The sequence below is a fragment of the Cololabis saira genome, chromosome 8 (assembly GCF_033807715.1).
Source record: "Cololabis saira isolate AMF1-May2022 chromosome 8, fColSai1.1, whole genome shotgun sequence".
NCBI classification, from domain to species: Eukaryota; Metazoa; Chordata; class Actinopteri; order Beloniformes; family Belonidae; genus Cololabis; species Cololabis saira.
This window is the reverse complement of record NC_084594.1, coordinates 27811116-27833194: the sequence shown is the minus strand read 5'-3', so window position 1 is coordinate 27833194 and position 22079 is coordinate 27811116. Positions and strand designations below refer to the sequence as shown.

Here is a 22079-nt window from a genome sequence, read left to right as displayed (position 1 = left end):
AAAACACCTGCAGAAATACTGCAGGAATGACATAGCAGCAGTTAAATGCAGCCTTCTGTAAGCTTTAAATATCCACTGGGCTTACATCAAATACATAAAAACACAACAATAAAAAACAGTTTTCTGAACTTATCAATATGACTGTCCTTCACAGGATAAGTAAAATGGATCACTGCAAAAACTCAAAATCTTAACGAGAATATTTGTCTTATTTCTAGTTAAAATGTCTCATTTTAGTAAAAAAAACCCATTACACTTAAAACAAGACTCATCACTGGAAAAAACAACAATTTTCACCTGTTTCAAGTAGATTTTCACTTAAAATAAGTAGAAAAATCTGCCAGTGGAACAAGATTTTTTTTGCTTGTAATGAGAAGATAAATATTGTCCCACTGGCAGATTTTTCTACTTATTTCAAGTTCAATGTACTTGAAACAGGTGAAAATTGTCAAATAAGTTATTTTTCTGGTGATGACTCTAAATGTTGAAATAGCAGTAAAGCCACATTCATTGATGAAATGACATAAGGGATGGAAAGGGGGGATGATTTTCACCGTTTTTATTTCAGGGGGGGTGCCATCCCCCCTCATCCCCCCTCAACTCGAGTACTGATGGTACAGCAATATGACTCCAGTCTTGAGAAGTTACACTTACACATACACATAGTATGTGACTAATGAAAAGCTATAGTTCCCCATTTAACAACACATACCTCTTTTTTTAATTAAGAAAAAGGAAAATCTTTACAGTTATCTAATGAATTTGTGTATATGTGGTTTTGAGCATTTAAGAATATCAAATCAAACATCTCACACAAGTTTCGCCAATCATGCAAGATTCATGGTGTTTTACAGTACGTGCAACATTTCTATGATACATCTCAAAGCGCTTCTTCAAAGAGCAGCCTGGCAGCATTTTTGGTTATTGATTTGCATGTCTTCTGTTACAATCACTACTACACTGTAAGCTTTAGACAATGTGGATAAACATTTACTCCAAATATATATTGAATTGTGAGGTAAAATTTTATGTTATTGTAAGAGGAAGTTCATTTTTTAATCCATCATTTTTATCTTAAAAAAAATAGCAGATATTGTTGACGATCTGACCTCAAAACTTTGACCTCGAACAAAAAGGTGTGATGGAGCAAAAGCAGTTTCCCAGTGCATGTTTGTGTGTCTCTCCGAGCCCCTGTAGATGGATGTCTTGCTTTCCACCCATGAGAAGAACCGGGACATGTTCCAGCACCCCTCATCCCCTGTCCAGTTACACTGTGCATGGTTTTTAATTAGAAAATATCCATGTGGACAGGTCACAGCTATTCAGCTATAATTAAATAATGTAAGAGGGCTTGTAATGTAAGAATGATGGAAACCCCCTCAGAGACAGATAGGCACAGTAACATAATTAAACACTATACAGGATTTAATAAAAAAACAAAAAAACCCTTACACTAGCTCCTTTATTTGAGTTCATTTGTAAATTATAATCTATTTTATGGTGATAAAAACAATAAAACCTATTAATTAACATTTAATTAATTAATTAATTAATTTTATCCTAATTGAGTTTACAGTATTAAAAATATAATAATTATATTACTGTAAAAAAAAAGTGACAAGTTGCAACATATTTACATGACACTGCTGTGAAAACCTTTTTGATGGTCTTAAGCTGCAAATTGATTATACAATGCCAGTCGTAGAAAAATCCAAATAAAGATAATTTTAAAACTAAGTTGCCTTTTTTTTAGGCTGTGTTAAAATCAACCAATGTGAAATAAAAACAAAACTTTTGAAGGAACTGAATAAGTAAACATGTTTCCTTGTGCAACAATCTACCACGCACGCTTCCTCGTCTACCAAGGGCTACATTTCAGAGTTAATATACACCCCTGACGACTTCTCTGGGCTTTTTTTTTGTCATTCTGGTCTTCAGCAAGCTAAAAAAAAATGTTGCCATTTAAGCGGTCATTACATGAGCAGTTACATTTTTATGACACACTTTGAAGTTTCAAAATAAACTGCATGGCAGTGACCGGGAGGAACACCGAACCTTCATTTTCCTCACTGTGACGTTCGTTCTGGTCCTCCTTTTGAATACTTGGCTGATTCAGACAATGTTTTCATTAACAGAGTATTTAACACACTTCTTTATTTAAATAGACTCCAAGATTGTAATGTACAATTCAGACACAAACTACCAATTAGTAGAAAAGTTGAGTTTGGTTAAGCAGCACGCCAAGTGACATCTGTTAGTTCATTTTTTTTTTTTGTCCCCCTCAATTACACTCAAACACTCAAGCAGTCACTCTCTTGGTGATGTTTTACAAAGTGAAACATTATCATCAAAATTATCATCATCAAAACAAAAAAACAAAAAAAATCATGTGCTATGGCAAATACCAGTGCTTAGGAATAAATTAAAGATAACATAATTTAGTGCAGACATATTAAAGTGTAATAATTAAGTCAGTATTACACTGCTCCCACGGATCCTTACGTTTGAGCATGTGTTTGTAACGGGACTCCACTGAGCATGTATCATTAAACATTAAATGCACCGAGCTATATAGTAAAGCAATCACGTGACATGCTTTTACCCTCCAGTAAGTTCATACCATTCATTATTCAAAATGACAGCTATGAAACGGGTTTAAAGGGTTCAGATTATTTATCTTTACAAAATGCTTCAGTGTCGCCTCAAATCCACCTTTTTAATCAAACTATCCCAGAACAAGAAGAACCTCTCTTGGAGATGACAAGGAATTCTGTAAGTGGTAAATACTTGCCTTCAAAGGGAGGAAAGAGGGAAAACACCGCTCCATGCACACAGACACGCACACAAAAAAAACAACCTTTTTTTTTTTTAAACGCATGACTAAGATCCTTCGGAAAACAATGGTTAACTTATTAGGATCTCTTGTTTATCTTCATATTATAAATATAAGATACATCTTTTCAAATATAAAAGCAAGTAAAATCCCAAAATAGTTGATTCTTATAGACATTGCATATGATATAGCATTCCTATTGCTGTCAGATGAAAGCAGAAAAAAATAAATAATGTGTTGTAGTTGAATTGAAACAGATTCTCAAGTCGTGTGACCTGAGCTTGCTGGTGAAAGACAGAGGATTAAACCTCAACAGAAGGACACTTGACAGGAAAAACACCCCCAGGAACAACGGCCAAACTGAAGCTCGCTGTCAGAGGTGTCAAATGCAGACGGAGGCAGTGAGGGCAGTAAAGCTGAAGTGAGCGTGGTCATTTCTGAGACTTACAGGACTGGCTTGTCAGGTGCAGAGGCACTTTGTGTAAACTCTTCTCATACAGACGTGTCCACACTATAGAGCACTCTAACTTTTACTCTACATAGACGACCAGACATCGACCTAAATACATACATGAAATAGGTACGTCTTGTGTATTTTTTGTAACATTTGGGACACTGTCTGGAGAGCTCGGTCACTGATGAAAGTGGCCCCCAGGGCCTTTAGGCAGGCTGCTGCGGGTTAATGTTCAAGTGCGGCGGATGACCCAGGAGTCCAATTCGTTGTTTCTGCTTCCTCTGCTCGGTCATCTGCAGTGGGGAAGAAACAGAAGGGTACAAAAGAACATTTCACTCTACATCACTTGTGTAATATGGCAATATGACCGTGCTATACAACTCAAATTGATACCGCAGATGTTTGGAGGCATTGTTTAGAGCAGGGGTCGGCAACCTGCGGCTCTAGAGCCGCATGTGGCTCTTTAGCGCCGCCCTAGTGGCTCCTGGAGCTTTTTCAAAAATGTTTGACTTTTTTTTTCCTTTTTTTCTTCTTTTTTTTCCCCTTTTTTTTCTTCTTTTTTTCCTTTTTTTTCTCTTTTTTTCCTTTCCTTTTTAATCTCGACATTTTGACTTTTTTCTCGACATTTCGACTTTTTTCTAGACATTTTGACTTTTTTCTCGAAATTTTGACTTTTTTCTCAAAATTTTGACTTTTTTCTCAAAATTTCGCCTTTCACCATTTGCCTTCATTCTAAGGCTTATACAATTTTTCTTCTTTTTTTCTTCCTTTTTCGTTTCCTTTTTAACCTCGAAATTTTGACTATTTCCTCAACATTTCGACTTTTTTCTCAACATTTCGCCTTTCACCATTTGCCTTAGGCTTATACAATTTTTCTTCTTTTTTTCTTCCTTTTTCGTTTCCTTTTTAACCTCGAAATTTTGACTTTTTCCTCAACATTTCGACTTTTTTCTCAACATTTCGCCTTTCGCCATTTGCCTTCATTTTAAGGCTTATACAAGACTTTTCATTTTTTGCGGCTCCAGACATATTTGTTTTTTGTGTTTTTGGTCCAATATGGCTCTTTCAACATTTTGGATTGCCGACCCCTGGTTGAGAGGTACTGATGGCAATCTGGAACAATGTCTTCACTGGGTCCATGTATATGTGCAAATCATCGGCAAAATAAAAAAGGTTTCCAGAAGTTACAAATGTGTATAATTTCAATACATAAGCATGATGTGGCTGGACAGGTGCTGATGGATCAGATCAACTGATCATCTGACTTTAACTATTTGGAACGTGCAATTAATTTTTTCCCCTCCCTGTATCGTTTCTTAAAGATCTCACAACTGGTTTAGAAATAAAATCATGATTAAAATTCATCAACATTAATCTTGAAGTACGGTACAATTTACTGAATCACTGGATCTCTCTTCCAAGGTGTCTTATTTTACAAGATGGAGCGACAGTGTTCTCTTACGGTACGGGGACACTGAAAATGACTTCCATCCGTGGTTTTTTCTAGATGTGTAACATAACAATACTGTGACTGCGGGGACTGGTTTCTCAACGATGTGGAAGCGCAGAGGGATAAAATGGAGGATGTAAAATAAAAATATAACAAGAGGGAAACAAAATAATGGAATAACATTAATAATCTTGTGACACTGTGGCATCCTGATGGGAAACCTCAAGTTTTTAGGAAAGATCTGGAATGTATTTTGACGTGTACCACATTTCCTCCCATGGCAACATTACGATTCGATACCAAACAAAAGAAGAGTAAATGATGGAGGATGGGCTACAACATTAGCAATTCTGTCCCTTGATACTGCAGATACCTGCTCCTTGAGCTCAGTCAGTTGTCCAGACAGGTTGGCCACCAGTTTCATGGTCGATTCCAGCTTCTCCTGCAGGTTCCTGATTTCATTCTGCTCCCCCTCTGCGTCGCTGCTCACCAGCGACATGGCACGCATTCGAGGAAACCAGTCCAGGTTGTGCTCCTGTTGTTAACAAAGAACATGACAACTGATACAGATGAGCTAAAAGTTAGTGAGCCTAAAAGCTAACTTAGAGCAAAACTTGCTCCTGTTAGGCTGTCAGGCGCTTCATTAAAGGTTGTTCAGAGAACCATGTTTGAAGAGAGTAAATGACCTCAGATTAACCCCATGTATACAGTAAAGAAAAACCCCAGAGTTTTTATCACACCGTGATCAGTTTTAGGGTTAGTCTGCAACTCAGTGATCTCCTCATTTACACCAGTTAGTTTGTGTTATTCAATAAATATAACCAACCGTTAAGATTACAAAAGAGGCACAGAGTAGTAGATTAGTGTGTGTGTGTGTGTGTGTGTGTGTGTGCTTGTGTGTGTGTGTGTGTGTGTGTGTGTGTGTGTGTGTGTGTGTGTGTGTGTGTGTGTGTGTGTGTGTGTGTGTGTGTGTGTGTGTGTGTGTGTGTGTGTGTGTGTGTGTGTGTGTGTGTGTGTGTGTGTGTGGAGATGAGAGCGGGAATTGTTTATGTGATTCAGTAGCTTAGAAAGATTGCTTCATCACAGTTCCCACAGATGTGACACAAACGGAAATCATTCCTGCGGCCTTCATGACCAAGTGCACATCAGTAACCAAGGCAGCAGCTCCCCAAAAGAGCTTAAAAATGGTAAAAACACAGCAACAATCTGAAAAACTGTGATGCATTGAAAAAACCCCTGTGGTTACCAAGTATATCTTTTTTTTCTGCAGAAGAGACATGAGTGTGAAATTCACCAGTTCTGCTGAGCGTTTATGAACTCACGTAGGAGCCGTATCACGAGTGAATTCAAGTCATTTGCAACAAACTGGCTTGGATGATCAGAGAAGGAGACAGGTGCATTTTTGAGGGAGCCTCCGTGCTTGGTGTTTTACCTTGATCATCTCAGCTACGTAGCTCTCCGGACCGGTGTATTCTGTGGAGTCTTTGACTTTCACCAGCACAATGAAGAATAAGTAGTGCCACATGTTGTGCTCCTCTTTGATGTGTTCTTCAAAAGTCACTGTTTTATTGTCAAACTTGTCACGTTCCAGACCTGCAACAGGCAGCAACACTCATTGTTTATGGTATAAAGTCAGATTTCCTTTCAGGTAAAAAAAAAAATAGTCTAAGCAGAACATCTACCATAAAGAAAAATAATTTCATGATATCATAAATTGAGCTGGAAACCAGCCCTCGGCAGCAAGTTTATGACATAAATCAATCATTGGCTTAAGCCCCCATAAGATCTACAGAGTGACATTAGAGACGCTGACAGATCGATGCTTTATGAAACCGAGCTAGAAGACGTCTGGCCTCTTAATTCCCGAGTAGATCGGCTCCTAATCTCTGCATCTCCTGTTCTCTTGTGGTCCCCCTGGAAACCATAGAGACAGCAGCCCCCCTTGTGGCCTGGCTTTATTTAACATGAGTGAGTCAGAGCTGATGGCAGGTTGGTTGATATAATACTGCTATCGTTCCACATGCTTAACACTTGTCCTAACGTCCCCCGACCCAGCACGAGTGTGCATGCTCGCACATGTGCTCACGTATAGTATGTACCGCCGGGCTAACGTTCCCTCGGGTGTGAAAACAACTTACGGGACAACCTGCATTTATTTAGAAACGGACACATGTTTGCACGTATACGGACGTTCTTGCAGATAATGCCAGATAAAGGAAGGACAGAGTTTGAGTAATAAGTGGAGTTGCACAAAACATATGGTTAAATGTGTGCAAGTGAGTGAGTAACCGAGTGAGTAGGAGTAAATGTGTGTGCGTGTGTGAAACAGACATGAATTATGGAGGCGAGCGGAGCGGTGGCAGGAAGCCTTCATGACTCAGCCTTCTTTGGAACAGCAGCAAAGTAAAAAAAAAAAAAAAAAAAGCGGGGGGAGGGATTAGGGGAACTGCAACAAACTGCATACTCCTTTGTAAATCTACTTCCCAGAACTCACAAGTAACCAAGAAATTTCATATTCATGGAGGGAAATTTGGGAGTCAAAACGTTGACTTGAGATGGACAGTGGAAAAGTTTAAATAATGCACGTCTCGGTTCCTGCAGAACAATCTAAAACAAGAGGGTGCGTGGTTACGGGGCAGACATGGTTTTCATGATTCTACATCATTCATGGTCCTCCTAATTTATTGCACATGTAAAAAAAATTCCAAATTCAAGGGAATACTCTGCTGCTGAACAGCCTTAAAATACTTTTTTCACATCACTATGAAGCACATTTGCATATCACAGTCCTCCTAAAATCTAACAACACATTGCCCACATTTTGAATGCTGCATGCTGTCTATATATTAGCTAACTATTACTATTAACTACTCTTTTCCAAGCACCTCAGACATATATTTTTGAGACCTTGACAGGTAAACGTTGTGGTTTTAAAGCTGCATGTGGAATCAGTGCCTCACCATTACAGAGACATGATCCAAAACTTACGTTTAACCTCAAAAGACGGTGAGAAGAGGTTCTGCCGCAAGGAACACAAGTCAAAATAGCATGTCTTTAAACATCATCCAGTGTATAACTAGTGGACACACACACAATAAAGCTTTTAAATAACCTATATACAGTGGGGAGAACAAGTATTTGATACACTGCCGATTTTGCAGGTTTTCCCACTTGAAAAGCATGTAGAAGTCTGTAATTTTTATCATAGGTAATCTTCAACTGTGAGTGACAGAATCTAAAAAAAAAAAATCCAGAAAATCACATTGTATGATTTTTAAGTAATTAATTTGCATTTTATTGCATGACATAAGTATTTGATCACCTGTCAACCAGTAAGACTTCCGGCTCTCACAGACCTGTTAGTTCTTCTTTAAGAAGCCCTCCTGTTCTCCACTCATTACCTGTATTAACTGCACCTGTTTGAACTCGTTACCTGTATAAAAGACACCTGTCCACACACTCAATCAAACAAACTGCAACCTCTCCACAATGGCCAAGACCAGAGAGCTGTGTAAGGACATCAGGGATGAAATTGTAGACCTGCACAAGGCTGGGATGGGCTACAGGACAATAGGCAAGCAGCTTGGTGAGAAGGCAACAACTGTTGGCGCAATTATTAGAAAATGGAAGAAGTTCAAGATGACGGTCAATCTCCCTCGGTCTGGGGCTCCATGCAAAATCTCACCTGGTGGGGCATCAATGATCATGAGGAAGGTGAGGGATCAGCCCAGAACTACACGGCAGGACCTGGTCAATGACCTGAAGAGAGCTGGGACCACAGTCTCAAAGAAAACCAGTAGTAACACACTACGCCGTCATGGATTAAAATCCTGCAGCGCACGCAAGGTCCCCCTGCTCAAGCCAGTGCATGTCAAGGCCCGTCTGAAGTTTGCCAATGACCATCTGGATGATCCAGAGGAGGAATGGGAGAAGGTCATGTGGTCTGATGAGACTAAAATAGAGCTTTTTGGTCTAAACTCCATTCGCCGTGTTTGGAGGAAGAAGAAGGATGAGTACAACCCCAAGAACACCATCCCAACCGTGAAGCATGGAGATGGAAACATCACTCTTTGGGGATGCTTTTCTGCAAAGGGGACAGGACGACTGCACCGTATTGAGGGGAGGATGGATGGGGCCATGTATCGCGAGATCTTGGCCAACAACCTCCTTCCCTCAGTAAGAGCATTGAAGATGGGTCGTGGCTGGGTCTTCCAGCATGAAAACGACCCGAAACACACAGCCAGGGCAACTAAGGAGTGGCTCCGTAAGAAGCATTTCAAGGTCCTGGAGTGGCCTAGCCAGTCTCCAGACCTGAACCCAATAGAAAATCTTTGGAGGGAGCTGAAAGTCCGTATTGCCCAGCGACAGCCCCGAAACCTGAAGGATCTGGAGAAGATCTGTATGGAGGAGTGGGCCAAAATCCCTGCTGCAGTGTGTGCAAACCTGGTCAAGAACTACAGGAAACGTCTGATCTCTGTAATTGCAAACAAAGGTTTCTGTACCAAATATTAAGTTCTGTTTTTCTGATGTATCAAATACTTATGTCATGCAATAAAATGCAAATGAATTACTTAAAAATCATACAATGTGATTTTCTGGATTTTTTTTTTAGATTCCATCACTCACAGTTGAAGAGTACCTATGATAAAAATTACAGACTTCTACATGCTTTTCAAGTGGGAAAACCTGCAAAATCGGCAGTGTATCAAATACTTGTTCTCCCCACTCTAGGTCATAGTTTAACAGAGGAACTGATCGCTTTTACCGCAGATGAAGCAGGTTGTCTTCAGGACCTCTTCTTTCTTTTGTTTTTCACTTCTCAGGTCAGCAAAGGTGTCAATAATTACACCAAAGATTAGGTTGAGGACAATGATGATGACCATGAAGAAGAACAGCAGGTCATAAATCACTCTGGCTGCAAACAGTGGCTCCTGGGTAACAAACAGAAGAGTGTAACAAAGTAAATTTGAGGGCTGAGGAATAATGATAGTCCTGTTAAAATATAAAATGTAGTCTTTCACATGTCAGGGATGATCTCATGAGACTGAATGGTGGTTAACCTTGATACTCGTGGATGTTAATAGAAACAAAGCCCCAGGTTTAACCTGCCAGATGCTCAAGTGACAAGAAAACGAGTCAGCACGAGGCGGCCTGTCCCAGAGGCATTGGCCAGATTCATGAACTCATTTTTACTTTGTCCTCAAAAGTAGGGAATGAGTTTCTTGCTGCACCCTAACACAGCCACACAGTTGCACTCACCCTTATTTAAGATGAGCTTGTCTTTCAGAAAACTATGAGGATTTCAACATTTCTTCATAAACCTTCACAAGAAGAGTCCCCTTTTGACCTCAGCTGCGACGTGCTGTGCATACGTGAGACAGACATCCACATCCCTTTTTGACATCATTAGTGGTTTAGCCTGAATTCAGTGGAAGTCTATTTTAAGGCTCAATTCTCACACAAGGAGGAGGCAGTGCAGCTGTAAGGAAATATTGCAAAATCTCTACGCTTTTGAAATAAAAACAAGTTCAGTGACCAATGAGCTCATAGCCAACTCACATGACCCGGGCTGCAGCTGCGGGTGCTACGCCCTGTCAACGCGAGCTCACACAGATAGCCCAGGGCATAATCATTCTGGTATTTACCTCCTTAGAAGGCTTACGGAGAACATCCCCCACACCACCTCCACTCCTCAAGCCGTGACTCAGCACAGTAACAATGCACATGAGTAAAGAGTCGCACGTCCGCTCCACGTCGCTCTCCTCCTCACCGTCATTCCCCAACTCTAAGGAAGCAGAAAAGAAAATTAACTCAACAGTCAAACTTTAAGAATTCTATAAGTGGCTGTAAAAATGCAAACGTAATTGTAGTGAAGTTGCATCACTGCTGTTTAAATCACTGAACTCGTATATCTAGTTCAGTAAATTGTTTGAAAGAAAAGTCACTCCACTTAAAGCCCAAGATTTAGGAAAGTAGTAGTTATCAAAGGACCGGCTGTTGAAATTCTTGTTTGTAAAAAAGACAAGTAAATAGTAGTCAGCTGTATTAGTGTTTGCTGTTGTAGTTGATATAGAGGCATAACTTTGTATGTATTATATTTACATACTTTAGCTCACAGTGGGACTACTGTTAGTTAAAACAGAAATGTTTTAATTTCATTGGAATGGGAGAAGCTAGAGGAAAACCTAAATGGAAAGAGTTTATATATTATTTTCGAGTTAATAATTAGACTCAATTTCAACACCTTTGTCAAAGTGAAATGGCTCCATCGCCATCTTTTTTAAGCGAGCCGTGTGGAACCTAGACTTTAGAAAACCAATTTTTATCCCTCCTAACCGAAGAGTTAAAGGCCCATATCGCTTACAAAAATGTGTACATGTGCAACTTATTTCGTCTATGGATTAATTCAACATTTATGATACATTTCTGTCAGGTTTTTGCCCATTTCACAAAAAAAAATCAACACTTTTCAAAGTTTACGATTATATGATGGCTACAGATGCTGGAAATTCCGTCCTTCTTTGTTGGACCTCACCTCAGCTTTTAATACATCTCGCATCTTGTTAAATAGAATCGAACAATTTCTAGGCATCTCAAAAAATGTATCAAAAGGTTCGTATCTTATCTCTTTGATAGGAGTTTGTGTAAATAATTTCATCTCAGAAGCTGCTGGTCTGTGGTGTGTGGTTCCCCAGGGACCTGTATTGGGCCCTATTCTGTTTGCACTTTATATTCTATATAACCTTAGGATGGATTTTATCGGGAACATCAACCATCACTTTTATTCAGATGATAGTCAGCTATTCCTTTTAAAACCTTGACTTCTGGTCCAAAATGTCCTTTTCCATTTGAGTAACATTAAAAAAGCAGGTGTCTAAACTCAAACTGGGGATGAATATTCATTCTTTTGTTTTCTTCTCATTAGATTAATACCCTTTTTACTGCTATTAACAAAAAAGCCCCCAATAATCTAGGGATTCTACAAAATGACATGAGCTGAATTGCGGGATCTGAAGTAATGCAAACTCTTTAATGTTGGTTTTGGTGAAGAGGGAGTTGAGCCAAAAGACAAGGCTTTCTGTGACTGGTTAATTTATGTTTTGACCCATGGTTATGTTCATGAACTGTGGGTAGTAACCTTAAGAATAAGATCATGGATACAAGGGGCTGAAATGAGTTTCCAACATAGGATGGATGGACTCTCCCTTAGCGATGTGAAAAGTTTTCAAATGGAAACTGATTCCAAACGAATGTATTTTGGGGACAAATCTGACCAGTTTTCACATTAGAGCCTTGATGCAACCAAACATCCCGATTGGTGGGAAATTCCCAGGAATTTAACATTCTTCAGGACATAACCATAATTCGCTGTTGAGGTTGCACATGACAGTCATGTGATGCTCGACTGAGTCACATGCATTTAAGTCTGTATTGTTGGTGAAATGCAGAACATTCAAAAACAGGGCACTTTTTAGGCAAAAGTATCACACAATGTTCCTTTTATTTACTTGTTTCTTAGAAGTTGGTTTTAAATGATAATTGCAACTTTTGAACCATCTTCCTCATAATATGTTTCCATTTTACAAGCTGCTACCCGTTTCTGTGTAAAAAAAACAACAATAAAGTCTGCAAACAAGGAACATGAAACCGAGTCTCCACCTCAATGGTCTTGTTTCCATCTAAATATAAATGTAGTGAGTTCCGATTATAGCATCAAGTGCATTGTCCACAAAACTAAATCATTTTACATTTTAAAACTTATACTAAAAAAACCACAATATAAACAGAGCTTGTTGCTAACAATTATTATTTACAATCAGACATTTTCATTGAACATTTCAAAACTAATTAAAGGGCAATGGAATATCCCTCACACTGCATTGAATAGTTACCTTCCTGTGGAGTCTCGGTGCTGCAGTTCTCATAAATACCTCCATGACATGTTCCTTCAGACAAAAACTCTCCATCCATAGCAGCACCAGTCTCTACAAAATAAGACACAGCAATATCGTTTCCGAATATAACGAAGGACAGGACTTATGGAAAACCACAAAGTGATTGCAGTCTGTTCTCACTCTGGGTTGTGTTGGGGATACGATCCACCTCCAAGATGAAGTCATCTTTGAAGAAGATGTAGCCGACAATGGAGAACAGGTAGACCAAAATGAGCGCAAGAACAGCAGTCAACACGATGGAGCGTCCATTACGAGTGACACTCTTGATTACATTCAGCAAGGTCTCTTCTCGGTACACCAGGTCAAACAGCTACAGAGACAGACCACTCATTACAAATGCGCAAAAGAACACAAAACAACAGAATATGTGACAACAGAAAATGACAAAATGGGGGAAAAAAATGTATGTTAGTGTAGATTTATTATTTTCCCCTTGTGATGAATTAATTTTTTTTCAGTCTGAAACAACTATAATTCAAGCCATATTGTGTTAAATCTGCATAGGAGCAGACACATGACATGAAAACATCTCCATAACACTGGCAAAGTCAGTCTCAGTTGAACTTAACTCAAAAACAGCTGCAATTTCATGACACCCCCAATTAAAGCCTAAAACCTGTTTCTTAGAAGGATGGAGACCTTGGATGCACAATGATGGAAAGCTTTCATTACATTCAAATACAGGCTTTTACACAGGCTTTTACGAAGAATGTTCTGTCTGGTCAAGAGGAGCTCTGTGTGTGTATATTTGCAAAGAACAATTGACAGGATGCAGTTATGCTTTACATGAGGTTGTGCGTGTTTGTCTCACCAGCAGGCTGTAGAAAAAGACATGACCAAACACCCCCAGACAGCAGATGATGAGGTAGATGAGATGATAGAGGAACTCGAAGTCCATCACCATGGCCTTATAGCCTCGTGTGAAGGTTCCTCGGTTTCCAACAAAACTTATCAGGAAGATTATCTTATTGCAAACCTGGAAGATAAATCCCAGCTTTCAACAACAATTCATTCTTAATCGTCCTTACACTGAGATAAACAATATCAATAAGGCCCTTTGTGGTAGCCAGTGTTGACAGAAGTGTAGTAACAGTAGCCTCTAAACTAAATGGGGGGACCGTGATATATTTAGACACTTGACTATAACTTGTACCTTCACCATTTTCAAATTATTAACCGTTTCATGTATCAGGGTAAGGCCATGCTTGACAAACATGTTTACTTGACTTGCTTTCTGGGTATCACTGTGGCAACAGTAGGGAGCAATCAGCGCAATCCTCTTATCGGGATGAAATTAGTCTAGACTAGACTAGAAGTGAAACTGGAATTAAAAATAGTCAAATTCCTTATACGGCCTAAATGCCGCTCACTGAAAGAATCAACAGCCTTTAAAGGAAGAAACTGGTTCAAAAGTATCAAAAACCCAGCCGGGAGAAATCCGAGCACCTGTGTATTAACTAGATTCAAGAGTAACCAGGTTACTGCTCCCTATGGTAGCATTTACTCCGATTTCTTGCCTTAACCTGATTTCTCTCAACCTATTTTTCCCTCATAAGTGTAAACAAATGGAGGGGCACATGATCGTGTCATGATCTCTTCAGACCGTACGTGTGTGTCTAAGAAAATGTCTGGCGACTGAAGGGGCAGCATTGCTCTCCCTGGGGGCCACTGATGCAGTTCACACCACGCAGTGTCAGCCTGCCAGCGGGGGACTGCAGCGACAGGGGGCGATGCCGCAGACGCGAGTACGAAACTTGAAAGGAGAAGTGGAAATTGTGAGACAGTGGCTTCTGTAGAGTGTTTGGCAGGATTCTTCTATGAAAAATGACTTTTAACCCGCGCAGAGTTTCTGTCACACGCATTTAGCAAATGAAAGATTTAAATTGTTCAAGGAAATTCCTTGAACTGAATAATGAATGTATTGATCACGTTTGTTCTTTTTTTGCTCCTGGGTCCGAGTCATTTGATGTTGAGTATCTGCTGACACACGATCTCAAAAAAGTAGCAGCAGCTCTGTCGTTTCCATTTGATCAATTCCCAAACTGCAAACAGTAGAAGCAGTTGTAACACTGCATTCATTGCCCAATTTAAAGGGGACCTATAATGAAAAACAAATTTTTTCTTGCTTTAACATATATAAAGTGGTCTCCCCTCAGCCTGCCAACTCAGAGAAGGAGGAAAGCAACCAAATTCTGCAGTGTCTGTTCACCCCGCCGGGATGATCCTTCCAGTGTCATGTGACTTTTACGAGCCGTTCAGATTCTGCTCTCGTCGTTACGTAACGACGGGAGCGATTTCCATAGGTCGGCCTCTGCTGCTGAAACCCACAACTAACTCCGCCAGCCAGAGCTTCCGCCATTGTTCCTAAAAGGATCAGTACCAACAGTACGGACCCGGCAACTGCACACGAGTCAGCGGTAAGTGACGTTACATTTTTATGTTATTTATATTTGTCTACGGGTAACACCGGAGCTCTGTTAGTAATAAATAATAAATATTTTTTTCTGTCGATGGTTTCAGATCTTCCTAGCAATGCACCTGAAGCTGTTCAACGACACCTCCAGAAGATGCACGGTCCTTCCTTGAGCCAGTAATAGTGCATAAATGTTATTTATATACAACTTGGTGTATATAAACAGTGTATGGTGTATATAAGTGGTGTATATAATGTGCACAAATGTTTTTTTATTTTTTTTAACAATAAAGTTGCCATTTGTGAACATTCAGTGTTTTGATTTCTTTACAGTTGACATGATTCATTTGTCTTGTAACATTCATTTGTCTTGTAACATAAGACGAGGTGACCCGTTCCCCCCTTCAGGTAACTAAAGGCTGATTTATGGTTCTGCGTTACACCAACGCAGAGCCTACGGCGTAGGATACGTGTCGATTTAACGCAGGTAAATCAGGCTTTAAGATCCGTTTACATCGTGTAACTGCATGCGAGCGTCCGACTATCGCGTCGAGCTGCGTGACATCGGACGCTCTCTGTCCACACTGAAACCGTTAAACTCGCGGCCAGTTAGGACAGTCCAATACAAAAAAAATAAAGCAATGGAATTGATTTTGTCGCTGAAGCTCGCTCGCATGGGACCGGCTTTAATAGTGTACGGAGCCGGCTCTTCTGCCCGGAGCGAGGCTTTGTTCCCTCCCCTGCTACACGTCCTTCAGGCAGCCAATCAGCGCAGAGCCTCATTATCATAGCCTCCCCTCCCCTCAGAATCCCTCATAGAGAATGAGGTTAGAAGCGGTAAAAATAAAGACATGGCCCAGAGGCAGAATTTCAAATTTATGTAGAAAAAACAAGCTTTTGATTGTTTTTAAGACATTCAAAGCCTGTTTAAAATATACATTAAATGCCATAATAGGTCACCTTTAAAATATGTAAAAATATGTTTACATCAGCCAGTGTTGCCGACTTCTCACTGAGGAAAAGTAACCAGTCGTATGATGGGGACATCTTATTAATAAGGCATCCTACTGATTAATCTTAACAAAAGTCCATTTCCTTTCAATGTAAAGGGGATAGCAACATACATTTCAGATCCAAATCTCAAAAGCTGTTAAATGAAAAGTAATATCAACTTCACAAAAAAAAACCCCAGTGCTGGTTATTTGAGGTAGTTGACTTTTTGAGTGAGCTCACTCACATTGAAAGCACCCAGAAGGAAGAGTGTGGGCTCCAGGCCCGCGGAGAAGATGAGACGGAGAATTGTGACAATGACCAGTGCACGTATGCCTAGTGGTTGGGGCATGATGACAACGATGACCAGCGTAGCCAACACTCCCATCCACAGCAGAGCAGACAGATGGGGATCCAGCATTCCTGCAGAAAAAAAAAAAAGCAATGCACATACACACTCTGCAATTTAATGCCCAATGCACAGGAAAGCTGCCAAAGCTACCACACTGAAAGTGACTTATAAAAAAAAAAAAGTTGTACAATGACCTCTAGGGAATAACTAACCAGATGTTGAAAGGACGCCAGTGCAGTTTTCATCTTAAAGAGACAGATGCAAACTCGCTTACATAACACCTCCAAAGTGTATGACATACTTTTGGTGTGAGCAAGTATTTAAGAGTGCACAGAGAGCGTCAGTGAGAGACAACCTGATGCTCTCTTTGATTCTGAGGTGAATCCAGAATTAGAGTTCAAGTCCAGGGTTTCATGTTGCTACATGACGTGTGACTCAATCCTAAATCCGAGAGCAAGTTAGACCAGCCAAAAAACAAGGCCACACCCACTGTAAGTAATCTTTCTCTTAAATCATCAGACTGATGTGTTTATGTGTGCAAGTATTCTATTAACTAAGGTCGTAAATCCCCTAAGGAATGTGAGAGAAGAAGCAACATGGAGCAGAACTGCAAGGTTGAAATAAAAAAAAATATAAAAAAAAGTGCGGTGCTGCAGTTAAGGGAGCCCTCTCTAAATTTCCTTCTCTAGTCTCCTTCTCTTCTTTCATGTCTCTAGCTTTCTTTCCTTTCCAATCCCTGTCGAGATCACATGACAGGTGCCACTTACATAACAGCCTCTAAAAATACCTCAACTGAAAGATTCATGAGGAATGAGCAGGGAGCAACAAGCAGCTCTGGCAGTGTTGGGGACTGAAAGAGGGGCTCTAACATGCACTCAAAAACTCTCAGTTTAATGCGCCGCTGGATAAAAACGTTATAACATCTTGAAAATTGATCGCGAAGGCTAGAAACATGCACAGTTTGAGTGTGAGCATGTGTACGTCATGTTAACCAAAACTATTCATCAAAAGGCAGTTTAGTGGTGCATGCAGCCAGAACACACTGACCTAAATCTCCTGCTCTTATAACCTTCATTCTAAAGCCCTGAGCAAAGGGAGGAGGATCACAGTAGGTGTGTGTCTGTGTGTAGGAGAGAGAAAAGGCAACGGTCAAAAGCCATAAAAGTGCCTGTTTAAGCAGGTCAAAGGTATGCTGGAATTTCACGTGATGATGTTTTGCAGACACACCAAGTTCCAGAGAAGAACTCAGATTCAGCGAGACCGTAGTCATGTTTAATACGTTTTTGTGATCGGAGTCAGAGCATGGGGAGTCGGTTTTGATTCTGGCGTCAACAACGCAAACTCGGATCAACTTACGGATCTCCGGCTAACGTGTCCTCTGCTTACAGAAAATTAAACCGCACCAGTGTTTACTGTGGTATCCAAAACAATAAAAGGCAAATAGGAGCTGAAACTCATGAAGGCAGTGGGTGTGTCTTAAAGATAGTCCCTCTCCTAATCCTGACCAGGTGATTAGAAGTCAGGAGACCTGAAAAGCGTGGCTAAAGGAGATCAGTAGGTCAATGCTGATCCCAATAGAGAGCTTGAGAAGGCACTTTAAATATTCTATATTTTATTTTACCTTTTCTTTTTTCCTTTCTATTCTTTTGCTATTGACTGATTTGTTTTTGGTGATTTTGTATTGAGGGGAGGATTTCTTATAAGCCCTTCGGGCTTCTTTTCCTCTCCTGCACAAATTATTCGTCTTTATATGATAAAAAAATTATTGTACTATCACTGTGCAAAATAATAAATAAATTAAAAAAAAATAGTATATGTATGTATATATATGTATAGTAGCTTCTTATACTATACTAGAGAGAGTGATGTAAATGTAAAATACCAATGCTTTCACTTGCTTCTAAGTGCACCTGGACTTTATTGCTATTGTCGCTTTATAAAATATGCACACATTTATTAAAAGAAAAGTTTTTCCAGTCATGGCATGTGTGTACAGGTAAGAATATGTAATGGGAGAGCTTTGTAGCAAGAAAACAGGCCAGCGAGCCCCCATCCTTCCTGTTTTGCATCAATCACTGCATACCTTTTGTGTGAATGCGCTTTCCAAAGAAACCTGATAAAAAGACTAAATATCCTTTCCCAAAAATCAACAAGCACTACAAATTTACTGGAAAAACCGTAAACGGATTCCTAAACAAATATTTCCAGCATAGGCCCAATCAAATGTGGAGCCAGGTGACTGACCTCCATGTACCCCCTCCAGAGGGTAGAAGAAGCACACCAGCAGGTTCATGAGGACGGCCAGGTTGAAGGAGACGGTGCTCCACACGGACATGTTCCTGGAGCACCAGTACAGCACTGGCTGGGCTGGGGAGGAGAGGGGACAAGGTCAAAGATCAAGTCTATCAATCAATCAATCAATCAATCTTTTTATTTAGACTCAGGTCCATTAAAAAAGACAAACAAACATACAACAATATTTAAAAAAGACAGTCATACCAGTGTTTCCACATAGCAGACTGGTATCTTACAGCACTGAGGACTGGGTTGGTTAACATCATAATAATGGCATTACAAGAGCTACTAAGTCGACATGTGAATTTGAACATCAATCGCCTCAAAAGTGCATGAAAAGTGATAACATGTACTTTACAAAAGAGTTCACTTGCACTAGACCATCTTGGTTTCCCAAACAAAAAACATCTATGATATTGAAATTAAAGAAACATAGATAATAATAATTATAATGGATGAACAAACATCCATCCATCCATCCATCCATCCATCGTCCGCCGCTTATCCGTTCCCGGGTAGCGGGGGCAGCAGCCTCAACAGGGATGCCCAGACTTCCCTCACCCCAGACACTTCCTCCAGCTCTTCCGAGGGGAGTCCGAGGCGTTCCCAGGCCAGCCGAGAGACATAGTCTCTCCAGCGTGTCCTGGGTCTTCCCCGGGGTCTCCTCCCGGAGGGACATGCCTGGAACACCTCCCTAGGGAGGCATCCAGGAGGCATCCGGTACAGATGCCCAAGCCACCTCAGCTGACTCCTCTCAATGTGGAGGAGCAGCGGCTCGGATGAACAAACAATGTGCAAAATTCCAAAAGCAAAAAGAGAAAGTTTGCAGATGTACGTGCAATCCGAGAGGTCAAGATATTCAAATAAAATTATATAACCCTCAGAAAGTGATCATCACATACTGTTCAAGATGCAATGTTTCATAGGTATGGATTATTTAAAGCAAAAAAAAAAAACTTCCCAGACTGTACATTTCTAATCCTGACCTGTAAGACTGCAGAAATAAGGTTTGGAAGAATAAGGTTTGGAAGAAACTGGACAAATATAAAAGGCCTAAAAAAAAAGCTGAATAAGAGGATGGAGGGACAGTTCAAATGCAATACAAAACATACACATTTAAATGTTTATTCAGAGAAAAAGACTAAAGATAAAGTTCAAAAGGTCAACGGGAAGCGCAGAACTCTGAAAAATATATTTGACCTTTACTTCCAACCTACAATCTCACTTTTCAGAGACTACTTGTATACTCTGGTTTTATTGGAGAGACAGAGAGAAAGAGAAAGAGATGCAGGGACTTTTCTGTGTCCATCCCCTTCTCTGATAGACAGACAAAATAGGCCTTTGTGTGGGTATCAAGTCTTGTATGTGGATTAGAAGTGTGACTGAGAGTGGGTGCGGGTCTGAGTGTGTATGTTTAAGTGCATGAGCACGCACGCTCTCACTTGTGATTCATAAGGTTCCTGTACAAATGGCTCAGAGAATGTGGAAAGCCCCAGTCTGCTTTTAGATAGAGGAAACATGCGCATATAACATACGCCCCAGCGGGACAACAGACAAGTCTACAGTGGTGATGCACAGTCTGCCATTCAATTTCCATACAGGCTCTTCATTGTACTCAGGCTGGCCTCCCAGCAGCATTTGAGAGTGCGAGAGGTGCAGTGCACCTGGGACCTGCCAGCAGTTTTTCACTGGAACAGAATCAAATGATCACATTTAAACCCACAGCTAAGGTGAAGTTTCTCTTTCACAAAGGAGCTTCTCTATGAACTGGAGTACGGGCAACATGCCAATTTCATACCGTAATGTGCAGCCATCCACTTCTGGAAAAGACCTCTGTGAGGTTGTGCAGACTTATAAAGTGATATGAATCTACAAAGAGTCCGTATTTGTCCATGTCTACTTTCCATCTCTGGCTTGTCCTTCCCCATTGGTATTAATCTCAGTTTATTCACTTTAATTAAGAGTAATAATGCATCACTGCAATCAAACAAGCACATGCTGAGTCTTCAACATACCTCTAAGCTTCTTCTGCCAGTTCATCTCATTAAAGAGGTCTTCTGCTCGCAGGAAGAAGTCATTGATCTTGCTGCCCTGCTCGTCTCTCTCGGTGGTGTAGTAGATCCGCAGCTTTGACTCCGTCGTCAGGAATTCACAGATGTTAGGCACTGGGAAAACTATCTCCTCCATGGTGCGGTCCTGACGCACAATCTGAACAGAGACACTCACACAGTCAAGACGGTATCAGAGGGTATCGGCGGAGGCCCATGTGGAAATGTGCGAATTTCTGCTCAAAATAAAGTCAAAAGGTTGTGTATTATGACCTCGATCTGAGCCGTGTGGTTGGCGTAGAACTCCAGAGCTTCATATCCATCTCCGCTAGCCCCTCCTGGCTTCAACATCATGGACAGCTCTTTATTATGACGTGCCAACTGCATGAAGTAGAGACAGCAAACACTGCTCGTCACACAAAACAACTCATGGATAAAAAGCGTGTCTTACATTATTATTTTATTCTTTACACGCTGAAGAGAGAGAGGCCTGACCTGATGAGCTAAAATATAGATATTGTGTCCAACATTTTGGGGTGAAGCAGCATCATGTTCTTCCTCATCTTTGTTGTCCTCATCCTCTTTTGTTTCCTCAAACTCAATCTCTCCTTGAAGGTAAGCCTTCTTTATCACCTCCACCTGCAAGGAAACAAGCACCTTAACAATGTCACAGTGTAATGTGTAATATCCAGGGGTGGAAAGTAACAAATTACATTTACTCACGTTACTGTGATTGAGTACTTTTTATGAGTAATTTGTAATTTTCTAAGTAGTTTTTGAAATATGTAATTTTTACTTTTACTCGAGTACATTTTGACCCAAGTATTTTACTTCGCTACATTTGAATCCCCTCACGTTACTGAGTACAAAATTTATGGTGAAAATCTTGTGGGCATTTTATTTTGGTTTATTGTGAATAGCAGGATCCTGCGGGCATTGGGCACTTTATTTTGTGTTTGAATACTTTGATTCTGGTTTTAGTGTTGTCGGTTGGACAATATGACTGAAAATAGTTTGCACTTTACAGTACAGGTTGTGACTGTCCTTTTTGTCCTGTTCTGCCGAAGTAAAAGGATCATGTTACTGAGCTCAGCTGAGCTTTTACAAGTGTGGATGTGTACTTTAATACGCCTCGAAGTTAATTAAAACAACTTGTGCTGGATTTGATTCGTGACTCATCCTTTTTTTGCATTAAATAACTGAAAGTAACTTTTACTCAAATTACATTTTAAATTAAGTACTTTTACTTGAGTAAATTTTTAGATGAGTACTTTTACTTTTACTTTGAG

The 22079-nt window shown here is 40.2% G+C and overlaps 1 protein-coding gene across 3 annotated transcripts in view; it reads right to left on the bottom strand.

Annotated features, from left to right (window-relative positions):
- Positions 1–2137: 2137 nt before the first annotated feature.
- The window catches only part of itpr1a (inositol 1,4,5-trisphosphate receptor, type 1a), an 88363-nt gene continuing 68421 nt past the window's right edge, over positions 2138–22079 (bottom strand). For all 3 annotated transcript variants that reach the window (XM_061727549.1, XM_061727550.1, XM_061727551.1), the window contains 13 exons: positions 21286–21429; positions 21064–21171; positions 20758–20950; positions 18692–18814; positions 16343–16518; positions 13504–13668; positions 12813–13002; positions 12630–12722; positions 10383–10522; positions 9503–9668; positions 6170–6330; positions 5111–5272; positions 2138–3580 (listed from right to left, as the gene is read on the bottom strand). In XM_061727549.1, coding sequence (XP_061583533.1) covers positions 3494–3580; positions 5111–5272; positions 6170–6330; positions 9503–9668; positions 10383–10522; positions 12630–12722; positions 12813–13002; positions 13504–13668; positions 16343–16518; positions 18692–18814; positions 20758–20950; positions 21064–21171; positions 21286–21429 — 1908 coding nt within the window. In that variant the 3' untranslated portion in view covers positions 2138–3493. The remainder of the gene's footprint in view (positions 3581–5110; positions 5273–6169; positions 6331–9502; positions 9669–10382; positions 10523–12629; positions 12723–12812; positions 13003–13503; positions 13669–16342; positions 16519–18691; positions 18815–20757; positions 20951–21063; positions 21172–21285; positions 21430–22079) is intronic.